This window comes from Dipodomys ordii, unplaced genomic scaffold, assembly GCF_000151885.1.
Source record: "Dipodomys ordii isolate 6190 unplaced genomic scaffold, Dord_2.0 Scaffold32, whole genome shotgun sequence".
Lineage (NCBI taxonomy): Eukaryota > Metazoa > Chordata > Mammalia > Rodentia > Heteromyidae > Dipodomys > Dipodomys ordii.
In genome coordinates, this window is record NW_012267248.1 from 16288483 (window position 1) to 16309165 (window position 20683).

The 20683-nt window shown below is 38.0% G+C and overlaps 1 protein-coding gene across 4 annotated transcripts in view; it reads left to right on the plus strand.

Moving 5' to 3' along the window:
* Casp8ap2 (caspase 8 associated protein 2) overlaps window positions 1–20683 on the plus strand; it is a 31512-nt gene that overhangs the window by 9875 nt on the left and 954 nt on the right. For 2 of the 4 annotated variants that reach the window (XM_013016701.1, XM_013016700.1), the window contains exons 4-10: window positions 728–828; window positions 1401–1475; window positions 4182–4297; window positions 7631–9819; window positions 11061–14142; window positions 15797–15896; window positions 16590–16642. In XM_013016701.1, coding sequence (XP_012872155.1) covers window positions 728–828; window positions 1401–1475; window positions 4182–4297; window positions 7631–9819; window positions 11061–14142; window positions 15797–15896; window positions 16590–16642 — 5716 coding nt within the window. Of the gene's footprint in view, window positions 1–727; window positions 829–1400; window positions 1476–4181; window positions 4298–7630; window positions 9820–11060; window positions 14143–15796; window positions 15897–16589; window positions 16647–20683 lie in introns of those variants that run through there. The other 2 variants (XM_013016702.1, XM_013016703.1) reach the window with 2 other exon arrangements.

Sequence of the window (20683 nt, forward strand, 5' to 3'; positions counted from 1 at the left end):
AAGTGGTAGAGCACTAGCCTTGAGCTGAAGAGCTGAGGGACAGTGCCCAGGCCCAGAGTTCAGGCCCCACGACCGGACCCAAAAAAAAAAAATTCCTGTTACTATAAATGTTTTAAAATGCATCAATAAGGAAATGGCGCTGTGGCTTAGGTAGTAGAGTGGTAGCCTTGAGTTGAAGAGCTCAGGGATAGTGCCCAGGCCCAGATTTCAAGCCCCACAACCAACCAAACAACAACAAAAAAAAGCATCAAGGGGCTGGGAAGGTGGCTCAGTGGTAGAGCGCTTGCCTTGCATGCTTGAGGCCCTGGGTTCGATTCCTCAGCACCACATAAGTAGAAAAAAAAAGCCGGAAGTGGTGCTGTGGCTCAAGTGGTAGAGTGCAAACCTTGAGCTGAAGAGCTGAGGGACAGCGCCCAGGCCCAGAGTTCAGGTCCCATGACCGGACCCAAAAAGAAAATATCAGTAAGAAAGAGAATCTAATGACTTCTCCAAATTAGAACCTTTTTTAGAATCAGATCTTTCAATGTCTTCAACAAACATGATCTTCACACTTAATTCACTGGCACAGTCATTTTTATGCAAACTGATCTTCCAGCTGTCAACTGTAAAATCAGTACAGATTTACATGAAATGTTGAGATAGTAAATATATAACCCTTTGAGATAAACATGGCATCGTGAAGCCTAATAAATATTTTAACGTAAGGATTTTGTTGTTGTTGTTTTAGATAGTACCTCTAAGTCCAGTGTGTCATTCAGAAACTGTTTGGACTTATATGAAGAGATCCTGACCGAAGAAGGAACCGCAAAGGAGGCAACATATAATGATGTATGGGTTGCCCTGGTTACTAAGGATTGTTAATTTTTCTTGTATTTATTGAAGAGCAGGCAGCAGCTTACTATTAAACAAATATTCTGTGGTTAGGAATTCTTAGATAAAAATGCATTTCACTTGGCTGTCAGTATGATTTACAACATTTTGTTTTCCTTGATTTACACTGAATTAAATTGTGTGTTGTAAAATGTGTTTTGAGACTTAAGTGAGATAAATTTCTTTCTGCTATCTTTGAATTTTATGGATATAAAGGAGGTTGTATATGAAATTTAATTTCTCTTTAGTGACTAGGTTAGTAGTAATCAGTCATCAGTGTTGGTGCACACTTTGTAATCTCAGCACTTGGGAGACTGAGGCAAGAGGATGAGAAATTCGAGGCAACCCTGTGATATATAGCAAGACCTCACAAACAAATCCCCTCCTCAAGTAATCTGATTTAACTTCTGTCAGTGAAAAGCCCTCATTTACCCTTCTTAGTGGATTGAAAACTTTAAATATTCTTAAAATCATTTAAATTGTGAAAATATTTAAAATAGTGATTGAATTAATTCTTTTATGTTTCACAGTTGCAGGTAGAATATGGAAAATGTCAGCTGCAAATGAAAGAGTTAATGAAGAAGTTTAAGGAAATACAGACACAGGTAACAATGTAATGAATTTTTTTTTTTTTTGTCGGTCATAGGGCTTGAACTCTGGGCCTGAGCACTGTCCCTCAGCTCTTTAGCTCAAAGCTAGCACACTACCACTTGAACTATAGTGCCATTTCTGGTTTTCTGGTGGTTTATTGGATGGAGATAAGAGTTTCCTGGACTATCCTGCCCGGGCTGGCTTTGAACTGCGATCCTCAGATCTCAGCCTCCTGAGTAGCTAGTATTATAGGTGTGAGCCACTGGTGCCTGGATGAATATTTTTATTTTTGCTTTGTAAACATTTAAGATAAAGGAGGGTGCTAGTGGCTTATACTTATAAAGTTATTCAGGAGGCTGCTATTTAGCTATTTAGAGGATGGAGTTTCAAGGCCTCCCTGGGCAGAAAAGTTTAGAGACTCTTTCCAAAATAACCAGCCAAAAGCAGGGATGAAGGTATGGCTCAAGTAGCAGAGGCTAGGCCACGCCAAAAAAAAAAAAAAAAGACAACAAAACAAACCCACCAAACTTCAAGAAAAGTTGGGTTCAATTCCTAGTGGGGGTAGGGAGTCTTAAAATTTACTAGCTAATCAGGAGATTGTGATGGGAAAGCACCAAGTCCAGAAGTTCAGACCGATTCTGGGCAACATAGTGAAAATCCATCTCTCTCTTTCTCTCTCTGTCTCTGTCTTTCTCTTTCTCAATTGTTGTTATGAATAGAATTTAAGGTACTAACATTAGTAATGTATAAAGAAGCTCTTGTTTTTGTGTATGTGTGTTCACTTGTGTGTTTGCACCTGTACTGAGTGTCAGGGCTTCACATTCTCCCTTTTTGTTGTTGTTGTTTTTTTCTTTTTTTCTCAAAGCTTCTCAGCTCCATTTCCATCTTTTTGCTGTTTAATTGGAGATTAAGGCCTCAGTGATGTTTCTGCCCGAGCTGGCTTCCAATTAAGATCCTCAAATCTCAGCCTCCTGAGTAGTTAGGATTACAGGTGTGAGCCACTAGTGCTTCGCTTTGTTTTTTTTAAATATAGTACTAGGAATCAAGACCTGGATCCCCCATCCTCAAAGTAAGTGCTCTACCACTTAGTTGCAGCCCCTGTAACACAGCCCGTATTTATAACATGTATAAAAATGGGAATTAAAATGATAAAGTGTTGGCAATCTATAAGGAAGGATTTTCCCCCTTTATGTTGATGTTTAAAGCCAGAGCTGCCACATACTAAGCATGTAGTCTTATCATTTGAGCGACACATCTAATCTCTAACATTACTTTTTGATATGAAATTGATACAGGAAAGTTGAATTGCTAAAATGACTTTAACATAAATGATCTGTTCAGACTTAAACCAACTCGTAGCCAATTGATAAAAGTAACAAATGGATGATTTATAAATTAATGCCTTTAAAAGTTAAGTGTGGTGGTACCTATTGTTAATTTCAGCACTCAGGAAAGTGAGCAAATATATCACAAGTTCCAGAACAGCCTGGGCTACATAGCAGACCTTATCTTATCTGCCCCACAAAGAAATAGTCATAAGAAGTAAAGATTGAAAGCTTTGAAATGACTTTTATGGAAAAATAGTGATGACTTCCCAATTGTTGCTAGAATGATCTTTCATGGGCTTGTGCTTCAAAACTCAGGAATAGGATGTTCTGTTCTGATTTTTACTTTTTGGTAAAAATGTTCTCTTCTGTTTCTTTTCCCCTTAAAGAACTAATCAACTCTTGATGTTTATCTGAGAACAAATTGTCTTTGTTTATCAGAGTGTTAATACATGGTTGAATGTTTAAGTATAATATTCTTACTGCTTTTTTTGGTTTTAATTTTCAATATGATGGACCAGACAAACCTTTTTTTTCCTGCTTTTGTTTTTGGTCATGGGGTTTGAACTCAGGGGGCTTAAGCTTTTGCTTAAGCCTACCATTTTAAGTGTTCTACTAACTTTAAGCCACAGCTGTACTTCCCATTTTCTTGTGGTCAATTTGGAAATGAGAGTCTTGGATTTTATTGCCTGGGCTGGCTTCAAACTACAATTGTCCTATCTCAGCCTCCTGAATAGCTAGGATTACATGTATGTGCCACCACCTGTTTTTTTTTGTTGTTGTTGTTTTTGTTTTTCCATTAGGATCCTTCTTTTAAGCACTTTTACTTTAAGTGGGATTTTCTGCTATCAGTTACTTCTCAGAATATCAGCTTCCTTGTCTAAGAAATGGGAATCATAGTTATTCTAATAGTTGATTTTGTTGTTGTTTTCAAACAATTACATAAGATGACATGCATAACATGGAGTTATTATTCACTGATCGTTAGCAAGCTGAGCATGGTGTCACAGCCTATATTGGCAGTACTTGGGAGTCTGAGTACTTGGGAGGATTGACAGCTCCTAGCCAGCCTTAGCTAAATACCATGATTTAAGCCAGCTTGGACTACATAGGCGGACTTTGTCTCAAAAATTAAAAACAAGGAAGTTGGATGTGATGGTGCACACCTGTAATTCCAGCACTCAGGGAGGCTGAGGCAGGAGGATCTTGAGTTGGAGGCCAGCCTAGGCTATCTAGTGAGACCCTGTCTCAAAAATAAATAAATAAATAAATGCAAAAAAAAAAAAAGACCTAGATGATAGCAACAAAAAAGTTACTAGGCAATAATGTAAGTAGTACTGTTCATACCCTGTAAGTATCTATTTTATTAATATATTTTATTATTGTGTATCTTAGAATTTCAGCTTAAAAAATGAAAACCAATCTCTTAAGAAGAATATTTCAGCACTTATCAAAACTGCTAGAGTGGAAATAAACCGAAAGGATGAAGAAATAAATAATCTTCACCAGAGGTATAGTAACTAAAGAGTGTTAGATCTGTTACAAGTTACATGGGCATTGATATTTAGAATATATTTTTATTTTTAGCAGAAAAGTGAAAAATTTATGAAATATTGATGGTTGTAATATGATTAGTGATTAATATAATGATGCATTATCATACTAGTATGTATGTGACTTATAGTACGTTGTCATGAATATGGTTTTCTAAAGCATGAAGTATTTTTTTTTCCTTGAGAAGATTTGATATGTCACTATTGCTTGTAAGTTCACACAGAATCACTGAAGTACCAGGACAGCAGGGGGTAGGAAGACAGCTCAGCAGTAGAGTGCTTGTTTAGCCTACCACAGGCCTAATTTCATCCTTAGCAAAGCGGGGGTGGGGAGGACATCTATACTTGTTAATAACAACCTCTCAAGTAGATGTCTCTCTGTGAATTTTGCTTGTAATCTTTTTTTTCAGTAAGGGGGTAGACATTCTACTTGGAGAAGTTTTATAATTCTCCTCATAGTGAAGCCTTTAGAAACATATCTGAACTCACTGCTTCCATTTCCTCTCTTTCTCCCACTCTTAAACCCCGCCCAATCTGACTCTTGCCTCCATAAAGCAGTTGTCATTTTGATCAACATCAAGTAGTTTTGACTTTCTATTTCACTTGTCCTCTTGTACATTGTTTGACACAGTTCAATCTCCTGCTACCTAATAGTATTTTCCTTTGGATTTACTAATTAATGAGTTTTAGTTTCCTTCCTGGGGTTAATTTTTGTACTTGGATATTGTGAGTTTGAGTACCTGAAAGCCCAAGTCTATATCCTTTCATTTTTCTATCAAGATTTTCCTACAATTCACCCATGCTAGATCAGTTCCATTTATGTATACAATCCTACTTGATGGCTGTACATAAATGTCTTTAGAAGTTTTTCAAAATTATCTCATCTGAAAATGTATTTGTCACCCAACGTTTTCCATTGTTTTCTAACTCAGTAGACTGTCGACTGTCTTCTTCATTATTTAGTTAGTGGAAACTAGAGTCCTAGGAATTGAGTGACCATTTATTGCCCACACTAGAATTCATACGGGTTAAAGGGGATGCCCTTAGTAATTACACATCAAGATTGCTTGCTGAAATGTATAGTCACTCTTTGTTGGATGCTTAACTTTCAATCATACTGCAAATTCAATACTCATGTTTATCTCTTTATGATCTTGTGAATCATTGACCTCTTTTAGTTCTGCAGTTATTGCTGCCTATCTCCCATCTGAACTAGCAGTGATCTTTGTGCTTTTTGCTATCTCTGCCTGCAGTCTTGCTTTCTCTTGTCTCTGGTTTACCTCTCCTCAATAGTATAGAATAGCCACAGGATGCATTGTGAAGCACAAATCTGGACCATTCCGTATTGCCCAAATGACCTCATCCCACCCTCCTTTCTTTTAACTTTTTCTTAGCATACATTGGTTATACAAGGGGGGGTTTTATCGTGACATTTCCACACACATTTCAACCAATCTCACCCCCTCTATCGCTTACCCTTACCACCTTCCCCTTCCTAAAACAATGTCAACTAATTCTTTATCTTCATACATCTACTATGACTGTTCATTCTTATTTACCTTCCTTGTTAACCTACTCCCATCCTACTAGTACTCAATTCCCCAGTGCCTGTCTTATCCTCTTTTTTTGATTAAAATATATAATTGGTTTTTAATTGTTTTAGGATAAAAGGTCATAAATATTAACTTGGTCCAGAAGTCCATTCACAGTACTTCCGCTCCAGCTGTCATAGTTAATATTCTTTCAGCTCTTTGGAAGTACCATGAGTTTTGCCTTTGAGTGGGCTCCTTTCATTGCCAGGAATGGTCCTCTCCTTCATTACTAAGTACTTATTAATTCTCTGGTCTTGACTTAACCATCATTTTCATTTGTAGTTCTTTAAATCATGAATGGAATTACTGAGTATAGTTTCTTCCACAAGATTACTGTATAGAGCAGAAACTGTGTTTGTTCTCAACATTTTTTTCAATTTTCTGGACAATAAATAATTATGTTATTGAGTGAATAATGTTCTATTATGTGGACCATTTTGCATTATTTAGTGGTACCTTACTTTTTAGTTGTACTGGGGTTTGAACTCAGGGCCTTATTGTCACTTGGCTTGCTTGGGTAGTACACTACTACTTGAGCTTCAGCTCTGCTTTATTGCTAGTTATTTTGGAGATGGAGTCTCCAACTTTTCTTCCTGGGCTGACCTCAGATTCCTCCAGAACCTGTTCCAAGGCTGTCATAATGACAAATTACAAATAGGTAATTTAATTTGAAATTTATTGTCTCACTTCTGGATGCTGTAATTCCAACATCTAGGTATTAGCAGTTTTAGTTCTGTCTGAAGGTTCTAAGGGAAGGATCTGTTTCATACCTGTCCTTTGGCTTATAAATGCTGTCTCCTTCCTGTGTGTCTTTACATTGTCTTATTTTGATCTTTTTTGTCAGAATTTCCCCTTTTTATAACGACACTAGGCATATTGGATCATGGCTCACCCTAATGACATATAAAAGTTGATTACCCCTATAAAGATTTTCTTCAAATAAGATTATGGATTTTTTTTGCTAGGAATGATATTATTCAATTCATAACACGATCTATCTATATATTGCCTTAGGTTATATGTCTCTTAAGTCAGTTTTTGCTTTATACCAATTTTGCCTTATTTCTGGTCTTTTAGTTTTGGATTTTCCAGAATACTGAGTAGGAACAGATTTTTGCATAGACAGGAACATTGGAAAATCAGCAACAAAAATAAAACTAAAGGGAGTTGCTACATTTTGGAAAACAGTTTTCTAAAAGACAAATTTTATATTAGGATGTGGACTTTTTAAAAAAAACAACAGTAAATCCATGTCATTCTTCTAAGGAAAGAATCACAGCTCTATATTTCTTTTGGGTTTCACATCAGTTGGCCATTGATGCTTTTTTTGGTGTATAAGAAATAGAAAATTTTGATAGGAAATGCTACACAGTTCACAATGGTAATTTTTTGTCATTGGTGATCATGGGGCTTGAATTCAGGGCTGTCCCTGAGCTCTTTTGCTTAAGACTTGTGCTCTACCACTTTGACCCACAGTGCTACTTCTGTTTTTTTGGTGGTTAATTGGAGACAAGAGTCTCACAGACTTTCCTCCCCTGGCTGGCTTTGAACCACAATCCTCAGATCTCAGCCACCTGAGTAGCTAGAATTACAGACAGGAGCCACCAGTGCCTGGCAAGGCTCCTAAATTTTAAAAGTGTGTTACATGGAAATAAAATTTGGAATGTTATTAAATATAATTAATTTCTGTTTCTACCAGATTATCTGAGTTTCCACATTTTCGAAATAATCATAAAGTCTCAAGGACATCAGATGCAGTTAGAACAAAAGATCTCAGATCCAGAACTCCCCATTTGGATGATTGTTCCACATCTGAAAACAAAACTAAAAGTGATGTTCCTAAAGATATACATCATAACGCTCTACTGCCAAACTTGGGAAAGGAAGGAAAATCACATTCTGAAACACAGAATGCTTTGCCTACACCTACTGAGAAACATTGTACCTTCAATGGTGTTTGGTCACGTTCTGATCAAGTTGGTGAAGGTATCTCAAATGAAGATAATAAAAGAGGGAGGAAAGATACTTCTCACAGCCCATATAGCAGAGGAACTGCTGACAGAACCCGAAAAGACTTAAGTAACAACTGTGAACCAAGGAACACTGAGGCTAGTCCAAGGCTACAAAGACGTCCTGAGAAACATGGTCCTGCTGAACCAAAGGCTGAGAGCAAAAATTCCAAGTCTAGAAGCAGCACAGATTCAGAATATAAAAGTGAACGTAGTTCTTCTTGGGAGAAAGAGACTTCTAGAGAAAAGTCACATACTCGAGTTGAATCTGAAAATGACAAAAACCTGGAGAGAGAAAGTGAACGATCACAAAATATGAGTAGAAAAGAACTTCAATCACAGAACAAAGAAGAAAGAAAAGGTGACCCAAAACATAAATTACTAGTAAAGGACCAAGATCATTGGCGGCAACCTGACCGAACAGTGCTTCCCCATTCCAAGAATGAAATAAAATCTCATAATTCCAGTAAATACTATCCAGAAGAGAGAAGAGGAAGGGAAGATTGTAAAAGAGAGAGAAGTGTAAGCAGTCACAGTTCTCAAGATGGAAGATGTTCATCTTCGTCAAGCCGAACTTACAAGCATAGCTCCCACAAGGAAGTGGACGCTATGCACCTTTCCAACACACCTTTCAAGCCAGAAAGACATAGAACTGAAGATAAAAGGAAAAGAGAAGAAGAAGAAGAAAAGAGAAAGAGAAAAAACAAAGAAGAAAATAGGCATAAGAAAAATGATAAAAAATCACCTACAGAACATCTGCCAAAGACTTACAAAGAAATTAAGAAAACCACTACAGATTTAAAGAGAAAGAAAGATCCAAAATGCGATAAAGGTAAAGCCTTTAATAATGCTATTAAAGGCACAGAAAATAAGGAGCTTTTAATGAATCCTGTGGATGCTCCAAATGAAGCAAAAAACAAAGACTTAAAGTTAAGCTTTATGGAAAAATTGAACTTAACTCTGTCACCTGCTAAAAAGCAGCCTGTATCTCAGGAGAATCATAAAATTGCTGATGTCCCTACGTCCAGTGGCAAATGTGAGTTAGAGTCCTCAGTGACATTTGTTCCCTCTGTTAATAAAGCTGTGTCAGAGGAAACCAAATCAAAGCTTCTGGAACCAAAGGTTTCTCTTCCAGAAGCATCTGAACTGAGAATCAGTGTTCCAGAAAGTGAAGTGGAAGAAGAAAATAGTTTGTTAGTTAAGTCTGTTGAGAACACTTTGCCTTGTGAAGTACCCATTTGTGATACAGATATTTCTATCTCAACAACTGCAGAAGTGAAACGAAGAGAATCCTTGTGCACATCATCATCAGAAATGGGAGAGACTGTGGATGATACCAAGGCAGCAGCTTCTCTGGTAATGGATGTAAAACAGACCAATACTTCTCAAAACTGTGGTCTGGAATTGGACATGAAAAGACAGGATGGCTTGAATTTTTGTGGTATTTCTGAAAGTTTGGAAATGAAGGTGTCTGTTTCAACAGAAGTGACTGAAACCAGTGACAATCCTAAGATACCTTCAGTTGAAGTACTTAGCAGTGTGCCAGTAAACCTTTCAGAAGACAGGAAGCCCAAATTTGAGCCTTCTCCTGTACGTACTGTGGTTGAGACTAAGTCTTGTCACTTGGAGCCTTGCTTACCAACAGAGGCTCTACCATCGTCACCACAACAGACTGAGTTAATGGGCTCCAGAATAGAAATTGAGGAAATAAGCTCTGTATATCATGATGATGAGAACTCAGTTTTGAGTATCGACTTAAGTCACCTGAGACCTATTCCAGAAATTATCAGTCCTCTGAATAGTCCAGTGAGACCTGTTGCAAAAATTCTTAGAATGGAAAGCCCATCTCATATTCCATTGTATAATAATAGTCATAAAGGTAATAGTTTATATTATTCTTTATAACTCACTTTCCCATGAAAATGTGAAGCATAAAACAGATGGTTACATTTGTTCTTGATACTACTAAAACAATATTCTGACCTTGTTCTTTATCTAAATCTAGGTAACTTGTGTGTGTGTGTGTGTGTGTGCGTGCGTGCGTGCGTGCGTGCGTGCGTGCGTGCGTGCGTGCGTGCGTGCCAGTCCTGGGGCTTGAACTCAAGGTCTGGGCACTATCCATTAGCTGCTTTTGCTCATAGCTAGCACTCCACCATTTGAGCCACAGTACCACTTCTGGCCTTTTCTATTTAAATGGTACTGAGGAATCGAATCCAGGGCTTTGTGCCTGCCAGTAAGCACTCTACCACTAAGCCATATTCTCAGCCCCTAAATATAAGTAGCTCTTAAATCTGTCTGTTTCCCTCCCCTTTGGTGCTGGGGATTGATCTCGTAGCTTCTCATTGCTAAGCACACACTTTCTTTTTTTTGTTTTGTTGTTGTTGTTTTGGGGGGTCCAGTCGTGAGCCTGAACTCTGAGCCTGTGCGCTGCCCCTTAGCTCTTCAGCTCAAGGCTAGCGCTCTACCACTTGAGCCACAGCTCCACTTCCGGCTTTTTTTTTTGCTTATGGGTGCTGAGGAATCGAACCCAGGGCCTCAAGCATGCAAGGCAAGCACTTTATCACTGAGCTACCTTCCCAGCCCCAGCACACACTTTCTTTGAGCTATAATACAGCCCCTTTGATTCTTCATAAAAAAAAAAGGAAGTAAAAGGACAGATTATTTCAAATAGTACTTATCTAGCTAGTTAAATATCTACCTACTGTTGCTAGGGATAGAAGCCAGGATTTCATGCATGCCAAGCGCACTGACCTATATCCTAGGTCTAGGTTTTAGGTATACTTTTGTTCAAAGACTATGATCAAATAACAGAAGTAGATGATAGCTGCTCAAGTGAAATAGTGATTGTTGGAATACCAAACTCTTACACTTGACAGGTATCTCCTCAGTCCCTTTTGCCTTACTGGGAATCAAACCCAGGAGTTGAATTCATACTTGGCAAGTGCTCTACCACTGAGCTATATATAACTAGTCCCTCTGAGCTCTTTGTAAGACCAGTAAAGAGCAATGAAAAAGATGAAGTATTGGGCATTAGCACAGGTTCTTTTGTTCTGTTTAGGATAGGAATATCAAATGACTATGATTCACTGGTTTTGTGACTTTAATATTTCTCTTCTGCAGATGTATTTCCATCAAATTCAGATCATTCTACCTCCAAGAGTCTGCCTGGTCTCAATAAAGAGAACCAAAACCCAACTCAAAAATCTGACAAATGTACAGAAGTAGATTCCTGTAAGAAATCATTTTTAGATGAATTGGAAGAAGGAGAAATTAGAAGTGACAGTGAAGAATCTATACCACAAAAACATTTTGAAATATGTGCCAAACCTAGAGTTTCTGTTGAATTTCCGAACACTAACAAATGGAACAATAGCAAGTGGAATAAAAGACCCAATGAACCTAGCAGATCTTCAAAATCAAAGAGAAAGGATAAAACAATGAGCATTTCCAGCTTAGAAAAAATAATTCCAATTATTACTGTACCATCTTCTGTTTGGGAGATTATGCATATGCTACGAATGATAGGAAAACATGTAAGGAAAAGTTACATGAAATTCAAGGTAAAATTTTCATTGATACAGTTTCAAAGGATTATTGAGTCAGCAGCTTTGAGGTTTACATCATTAATTAAATACCTTGATTTTTCCAAGATCTCTAAATCAGTAACTACTTTACAGAAGAACCTCTGTGATGTTATTGAATCTAACCTTAAGCAAGTTAAGAAGAATGGCATAGTTGATCGTTTATTTGAACAGCAACTACCAGATATGAAAAAGAAACTGTGGAAATTTGTAGATGAACAACTTGATTATTTATTTGAAAAGCTTAAGAAAATTTTAGTAAAATTTTGTGATTCCATAAACTTTGGAAGTGACAGTAATGGAGGAAAGCTTGCTAAAAAGTATAAAGAGAGAACACAATATTCATATTGTCAGAAGAGGAATAAGGACAATTTCAACAAAGAAATTCAGAGGGAAAAATTGTCAAAATCAGAAGACTCTGTGAATTTTAAGTCTCTACTGGAATGTAAAAAGTCTGAAGAAAAACATCCAACCCAAAATAACACTGACACAGTGAAGCCTGACAGTAAAAGAAATGTTAACACCTGCTTTGAAAGCATGAAGAACCCTGAATCTGAAGAGCACTCTTTGGAACTAAGCTGTCCTAGCACTCCCAAACCAGCCAAAAGTGAAAGCAACACCATTGAGGATATACCAGTATCTCAACACACAGGGTTGAAGCCAGAGCGTAGTTTTGAGATCCTCACTGAACAGCAAGCATCTAGCCTCACTTTTAATTTAGTGAGTGATGCACAGATGGGTGAAATATTTAAAAGTTTGTTACAAGGTTCTGATCTTTTGGACAACAGTGTTAACTGTATTGAAAAAACTGAGTGGGAATTAAAGACTCCAGAGAAACAGCTGCTAGAGAGTCTTAAGTGTGAATCTATTCCAGCTTGTACAACAGAAGAGCTTGTTTCTGGAGTAGCTTCTCCATGTCCAAAAATGATTGGTGATGACAATTGGTCCTTATCATCTGAAAAAGGTCCTTCTCTGTCTTCAGGGCTTTCATTGCCAGTGCATCCTGATGTGTTAGATGAAAGTTGTATGTTTGAAGTTTCTGCTAACATGGGTTTAGCTAAAGATAATGTATGCACTTCAGAAAAGAGCAAACCCTACATTTCTTCCATACTCTTTGAAGATCTCGCAGTGTCTTTGACTGTACCATCACCACTGAAGTCAGATGGTCATCTGAGTTTCCTAAAGCCTGAAGTTTTGTCAAGTTCTACTCCTGAAGAAGTTATTAGTGCACATTTTAGTGAAGATGCCTTACTTGAAGAAGAGGATGCATCTGAACAAGATATTCATTTAGCTCTGGAGTCTGATAACTCAAGCAGTAAGTCAAGTTGTTCGTCATCGTGGACAAGCCGATCTGTTGCTCCAGGCTTTCAGTACCACCCTAATCTACCCATGCATGCTGTCATAATGGAAAAGTCCAATGATCATTTCATTGTGAAAATACGGCGTGCAGCACCATCTACCTCTCCTGGTCTTGAACATAGTATGGTTGTTAATGGGTCATTGACATCTTTGCCCAAAGTTGGAAAGGAAGCTGATGAAGTAGCAGAGAAAGAATATGTTTCATGTCAGAACACGGTTTTGAAATCTGTAGAGGAATTGGAAAATTTTGACACAAATGTTGATAGCAACAAATCAACTCATGGACAGAACTCTGTGATACAAACTCAGGCTCCACCAATATATGAATTTCTTAAAGATGCTTCAGGTAAAGAGAGCCACAGTGTTGAAGTGGCTGATGATTGTTTTAAGTTGCACCAAGTATGGGAGCCAAGAGTTCCTGAAAGCCTTGAAGAATTGACTTCAATGGAAAAAATCCCACACTCTGTTGAGGATCATCTTCCTGACACATACATAGATCTAACAAAAGATCCGGTGTCTGAGACCAAAAACTTGGGAGAAATCGTAGAAGTAGCAGTTTTAAATGTTGATCAGTTTGGTTGTTCTGGAAGCAAATTAGATCAAGGCACTCAAATACTGGGTAATTCTTCACAGTCTGATACTATTAATGCTTTTATTGATTTGACACAAGATGCTTCAAATGACAGTAAAAATGAAGGTAATGACACCACACTAGCTGTTGAAGGTTTAGAGTGTCAAGTGATATGTGTGGATGAGGATAACTGTAAGGAAGAAAAGTTGCAAATGAAAAACAAGCCTGTGGAATGCATTGTTCAGGAAACTTGTATTGATTTGACCCCAGAGTCTGATTCATGTGATGTAAATAAGGGTGATTTAAAACCAGATTCATGTGAAGTAAATAAGGATGATTTAAAATTGACGCCACCACCAAATTCTGATAGTTTGGAGTTACCTGGGACTTTGGATAATGCTCACAAAAAAAGAAAAAACTATTCTGATGTAAATCATTCTCAGAAAAAACAAAAAAGGGAAAGAGACTTAACTAATGGAGAAAAGTCTAAGAAACTTAACCAAGATTGTGATAAAAATGACAACGTTCAACAAAAGAAAAGCAATAAGAAAAGGACTCTTACATTGAATAAAGATCTCTCATCAAGCCCGGGGATTAATGATTCATCAGCGGTACTTGCCACTTTGCCAGCTAGCCTTTCTGCAAAAAATGTTATTAAAAAGAAGGGAGAAATTATAGTTTCGTGGACAAGGTAATAATCTTTTGAGACCTTTTAGGCACCAGTAAGTTTTGAGCCTTTTTTGTGGTGTCATTTTTTTCTGTATTCCATACTAAACCAAGGAAAATGATGAGCTACTTCAAAAGTAGCCAGAGAGCCAGGCGCTGGTGGCTCATGCCTATAATCCTTGCTACTCAGGAGGCTGAGATCTGAGGATCACGGTTCAAAGCCAGCCTGGGCAGGAAAGTCCGTGAGACTCTTATCTCCAGTAAACCACTAGAAAACCAGAAGTGGCACTGTGGCTCAAGCTGGAGAGCGTTCGCCTTGAGCTGAAGAGCACAGGGACAGCGCCCAGGTCCAGAATTCAAGCCCCACGACCAACCAAAAAAAAAAAAAGTAGCCAGAGTTACTTGGGGATACATCCCGGGGGTACAATCCAGCTATTCTGTAGCCCAGTCTAGAATAATAGCTTTCATATCTATCTATATATGTGTGTGTGTGTGTGTGTGTGTGTATATGGATGTAAATGACCCCTCTGGGTAGAGCTTTTCATTATGTTTTTTTTTTTGTGATAGTCTTACTACCTAGTTTGGGCTGGCCTTTAGCTTGTGATCCTCCTTTTCCAGCATTCCAAGTGCTTGGATTAGGTGTGTACCATTGTGCCCTGATTCACTGCATTTTAACTTCACTTTTTCAATTAAAAAGAACTCTTTCATTTGGAAGGAACAGATATAAACACATTTTAGAAAGTAAGAATGACAAGTAGTGAATGTGGTAAAGCAAAAAAATGGATGGGTCCATCGTTTTTTCCTAGATTTCAACTTTCCAGACTTTCACAAATGGTACTTTAGTTTTATGTAAGCTTTTGAGAAATTCAGATTTTAAGAACCCAATTCACAGCTAGACACTGGTGGCTCACACCTGTAATCCTACCTACTCAGGAGGCTGAGATCTGAGAATGGTTGTTTGAAGCCAGCCTGGACAGCAGAAAAGTCTGAGACTCTTAGCCCCAGTTAACTACTAGAAAACCACAAGTGGAGCTATGGCTCAGAGTGGTAAAACACTAGCCTTGAGCAGAAAAGCTCAAGGACAGCGCTCAGGTCCTGAGTTCAAGCCCTAGGACTGATACAAAAAAAAAAAACAAACCTCAGACATAAAGATAATCATAGTTGTGAATAGTGGGCCTAGAGTTTAATAGTTTCTATACTAGATGAGAATGCTTACTGAGGGAAAATTTTTCGTAAAGCTAGTGGTGTTTTGTTAAGTGCCACAATCCTGAAATACTCATTTCAAGTTACTTGTAGATGTCAGCTTAAAGTCTCAGAGATTAGACCATGTGACAAACACAGGTCCAAATTAGAAGTTTCTGTGATTGAGGATTTTGTTTTAGTTTTGGTTTTTCTGTTTACTCTGTCCAATCATTTTTGATCCTTAATGTTTTAAGTAGTATATACATGAAAGGTAAAATTAAAGATAAAAATTAAAATTTATCAGTAAAAATAACGCATTTGTAGAAAATTGTGGAAATACATACGGGCTCAAAGAATAAAATCATAAACTTGTCTTTAGAGGTAAGTATTGTTCATATTTTGGTATATGTAGTTTTTCCTGTTGGATTTACTAAAAATATCACTTACTAGTGGATATTAAAGCAGGGGAATTTATGACCTTTACATTCCTTCCTTAGAAATGATGACCGGGAAATTTTACTAGAGTGTCAGAAAAGAATGCCATCACTGAAGACCTTCACATATTTGGCAATCAAGTTGAATAAAAATCCAAATCAGGTAATTATCCAATTTTTACATCTCTGGTGGTTCACAGATACTGTTACTTGACATACTTAGATTTCCCTACCCTGGGGAAAGAGCCCAGAGTCATATACATGCTAGGCAAATAGTTAACCCCAGCCCAGATATAATTTTCAGTGTGTTAAGATACAAAGACATTTACTAGTTCGTGTATTTTAAAATTTGGCTTATTATAGGACTAATAAGCTTGATTGTGGAAGAAGCATGACAGAAATGACTGATATTTTTTTCCCTTATGCCTTACCATTTTATTTCACCTCAGTATTTAGTAATGTTTCCTTATTTAATAAGATGTAGCAAATGAAAGCTAAGGTAAGCAATCAACATAATAAGGCACTGGTGGCTCAGGAGTCTGGGATGAGGATTGTGGTTCAAAACCAGCTCAGACAGGAAAGTCCATGAGACTCATACCCCCATTTCACTACCAAAAAATCAGAAGTGGTGCTGTGGTAGCGTGGTTGAGTACTAGCCTTGAGCGAAAAAGCTCAAGGACAACTCCCAGGCCGTGAGTTCAAGTCCTATGTCTGACAAAAAAAAAAAAATTCCCTTTTTTAAAACATTACTTCATCTCTGTTACTGAGGATAATTTTTGCTGTTTATAGATGTTTTCTGAAAATATGCATCAAAGATGAAAAAATGAGATGTTTATTATCATTTTTAATTTTTCAGGTTTCAGAGAGATTCCAGCAGCTAAAGAAACTCTTTGAGAAGTCAAAATGCAGGTAGTTAATGTATAATAAATGTTTGACACTGTCCTCTTGCAGCTAATGGTGTGTTAGTCTTTGAAGATCTGAGAAGTACATGAAAGACAACCAGATGAGTTCCTGATTTAGTCACAAGTTGGAGGATCATTGCAGGCACCTAAGATGCCTCAGCTGCTGTAGTAGAGTTGGCCTGATGCAGTTCAGGTCAGCATGGAACCCTCCTCAACTTTCTGATTCCTGATAAGTCTTACATAAGGAGAAACCCATTTGATGATTATTGACATTTTACAGGGAGCTGGGAAGGTGGCTCAGTGGTAGAGTGCTTGCCTTGTATGCATGAGGTCCTGGGTTTGATTCCTCAGCACCACATAAATAGAAAAAGCCAGAAGTGGCATTGCAGCTCAAGCGCTAGAGCGCTAGCCTTGAAGAGCTGAGGGACAGTGCCCAGGCCCAGAGTTCAGGCCACATAACCGACACACAAAAAACAAAAAAAACATTTTACAGATGAAGAATGAAAGAAAATATTCTTGTATAGCAGTATGTTTCATAACCAATACAGTTTATGTAGTCATTTTAGTAAAGTGTTTTTTCACATTTTCTGAGTACTGAATATTTTAAACTACAAAACATGTTCTAGTCTGGAATTTGTGGCTTATGCCTCTAATCCTACTCAGGAGGCTGAGATCTAAGGATAGAGGTTCAAAGCCAGCCAGGAAAGTTGGTGAGGTTGTTTATCTCTAGTTAACCAGCAAAAAGCTGAAAATTGGAGGTGTGGCTCAAGTGCTAGAGCACCAGCATTAAAAGAAAATTTCAATGGAATGGAAAGCTCTCAGTTCAAGCCCCAGTACCAGACAGAAAAAAAAAATGTGTAATAAACAAACTCTGTTGTCATCTAAACAGATGACAGGATTTACTGTAACAAATTATTATGACATTTGTTTCTTCCAGCAATATTTCTACAGGTTTATAAAGGCAATAGTAATTAATTAAATTTTTTTCTTGGAAAAAATTACTTCACTGAGTATTAAATACTTGATTACTTAAATACTTCGTATTTTTATGGAAGAAAATTTGTAACATCTAGTATATCATTTTTCTATTGGTTTATAGTTAACATTATTTGAATGAAAAGCACCTAATATTGTTTTAATATGAATAGAAACCATATTTGGACATAGATCACTGTGCAAAGGTTTCTGTTTATTTTTGAGATGTTAATGTCTAGCCCCATTATTTTTGAGTTACTATTCCTCAATTTTTGCCTATACTGTCTTTTTTTTTTTGTAGTATTCTACCACTTACACCATTCCTCCTGACCTCTACTGTGTTCTAATTTATTTTCCATATCCTCGTAACCAACTGGCTTACTCATGAGATCTTCAAAAGATTTTTAGCAGCTTACTATAAACAAAATCTCTCTTTTTCATTCAGAATATAAGGTTGAATAATGGACAGTTGGGAGAAGAATCTTCTTTTAAAGAATTTTTTAAAAATAGTACAGTTGGGTACCAGTGGTTCACACCTGTAATCATAGCAACTGAGACTGAGATCTGAGGATCGTGCTTCAGAGAAAAAAAAAAACAACAACCCTAAGTGAAGCTATGTATAATTCAAGAAGTAGAGAACAAAATCTCAGGAACAGTGACCAGGTCCTCAGTTTAAACCCATGATTGATGTGTGTGCTGAGATCTGAGGATCAGGGTTCAAAGGTTCAAAGCTAGCTTAGGTAGGAATGTCCTGGAGTCTCTTGTTAAGTACCCACAAAACAAACAAAAAACAAAACAGAAGTGGAAATATGTCTAAAGGAGTAGAGCACTAGCCTTGAGGAAATAAGCTCAAGGACAGCATCCAGGCCCTAACTTCAAGCCCCAGGTCTGGCACCACTCCCTCCCCCCTCAAAAAAAACAAAAATGTAGTACAAAGCCTGACTTTTGGTGCTTTTAGGAAACAGCTAGGTGGAAGCTGGGCGCCGGTGGCTCACACCTGTAATCCTAGCTACTCAGGAGGCTGAGATCTGAGGATCGCAGTTCAAAGCCAGCCTGGACAGAAAAGTCCGTGAGACTCTGGTCTCCACTAAACCACTAGAAAACCAGAAGTGGTGCTGTGGCTCAAGAGGTAGAGCACTCGCCTTGAGCTGAAGAGCGCAGGGACAGCGCCCAGGCCCAGAGTTCAAGCTCCACGACCGACAAAAAAGAAATAGCTAGGTGGTAGTAAACACTTGTAACCTGTTCAACTCCCACATGCAAATTTAAGGGCAGCTTTGACTAATATGGGAAGATGCTATTAAACACACACACATATACACACACAGCCAAAAATACCTCAAAACTGCTGGGAGTTGGTGACTCACACTTGTAATCCCAGCTGATAATCAGGAGGTTGAGATCTGAAGATTATGCTTTGAAGCTTACCTAGGCAGGAAAATCTGAGACTTAATTAACCACCAAAAACCCAGAAGAAAAGTGGAGCTGTAGCTCAAGTGGTACAGTGATAGCTTTGGGCAAAAATGCCCAGGGACAGTGCTCAGGCCCTGAATTCAAGCCCCATGACTGGAAAATGAATAAGCAAAATAAATTAGCCTTGGTTTGTTTTTACCAACAAACATTTTTTTTTTTGTCAGTTGTGGGGCCTGAACTCTGGGCCTGGGCTCTGTCCCCCAGCTCTTCAGCTGTAGACCAGCGCTCTACCACTTGAGCCCCCACTTCCGGCTTTTTCTGCTTATGTGGTGCTTAGGAATCAAACCGAGGACCTCATGCATGCAAGGCAAGCACTCTACCACTAAGCCACCTTCCCAGCTCCCCAACAAACATTTTTGTGTCTGAAAAAAATCTCTATCTTGTTGTGAAAAGGAAGTAAGTTCATGAAAGAATTAACTTGAAATTAACTATAATTAATTAGAATTAACTAGAAATAATACTTATTAGTTAGAAATTCCTAAATTATAAAACTAAAATCTTACCAGATGAGCAGAAAAGGTCAAAAGCTTTGTATATGCGACCATATAAAATGATGCTACATGAAGTGAAGCCCAAAATATGGACACGAGGTTTTTCTTCGTTGTTGTTTTTAATGTACTGTATGATTTTTTTCGTTGTTTCTTTTGTATGTTCTTTCTCCTGTGGTGTATCCCTCTTGTCACTGTATTTGATTTTGGTACCTTGCATTTATTTAATTTGGGGAGATGAAGGGGAATACAAAATGCTGAAATGAGGACACAGATGACCCATTCCAACAATGATACTCACAATGAACCTTCCAACTTTGGGGGTAGGTAGAGAAGGGAAGGGATAGTGAGAGAAAAACAACGAAGCAGGTAACAATGCCCGACAAGAAATGTACTCATTACCTTACTCTGATGTAACTGTAACCGCTCTGTATAGCATCTTTACAAGAAAATAAAATTTAAAAAAGACAAATCCTTTCAAAGAATTTTGTTACTATGTTAAAAATGTTTAAAATTTTTAACATTTAATAACAAAATCTTTTAAATGATTTGATATTTGAGAGTTTTTTAAATGTAATTACATGTAATTAAAAATGTAATTTTATTGTTATTACTATGGTAGTGTAAGAGGGGTAACCATTTCAAAAGTCAGGTAATGAGGGCTGGGAAGGTGGCTCAGTGGTAGAGCGCTTGCCTTGCATGCCTGAGGCCCTGGATTCGATTCCTCACCACCACATAAGCAAAAAGAAAAAAGCCGGAAGTGGCTCTGTGTAGAGTGCTATCCTTGAGCTGAAGAGTTGAGGGACAGCAGCGCCCAGGCCCAGAGTTCAGGCCCCACGACCGGACCCCCAAAAAAAAAAAAGTCAGGTAAAGAGTACATTTCTTTTTTGGACAGTGTCACCCCTTCCTTCACTTTCCCTCTCCTTTTCCTGTCCACAAATTGCACAGGGTGTGTGTGTGCGTGTGTGTGTGTGTGTGTGTGTGTGTGTAAGGCTGAGATTCAGCCTAGATCCTCACACAGCCAAGAACGAGAAGAGCCGTAGCGAGCTGGGTCGGTTCTTGACCAAGCCGGTGAGGAGAGAGGGAGAGGGAAAGTTCTAGACAGGCCCGGGGCG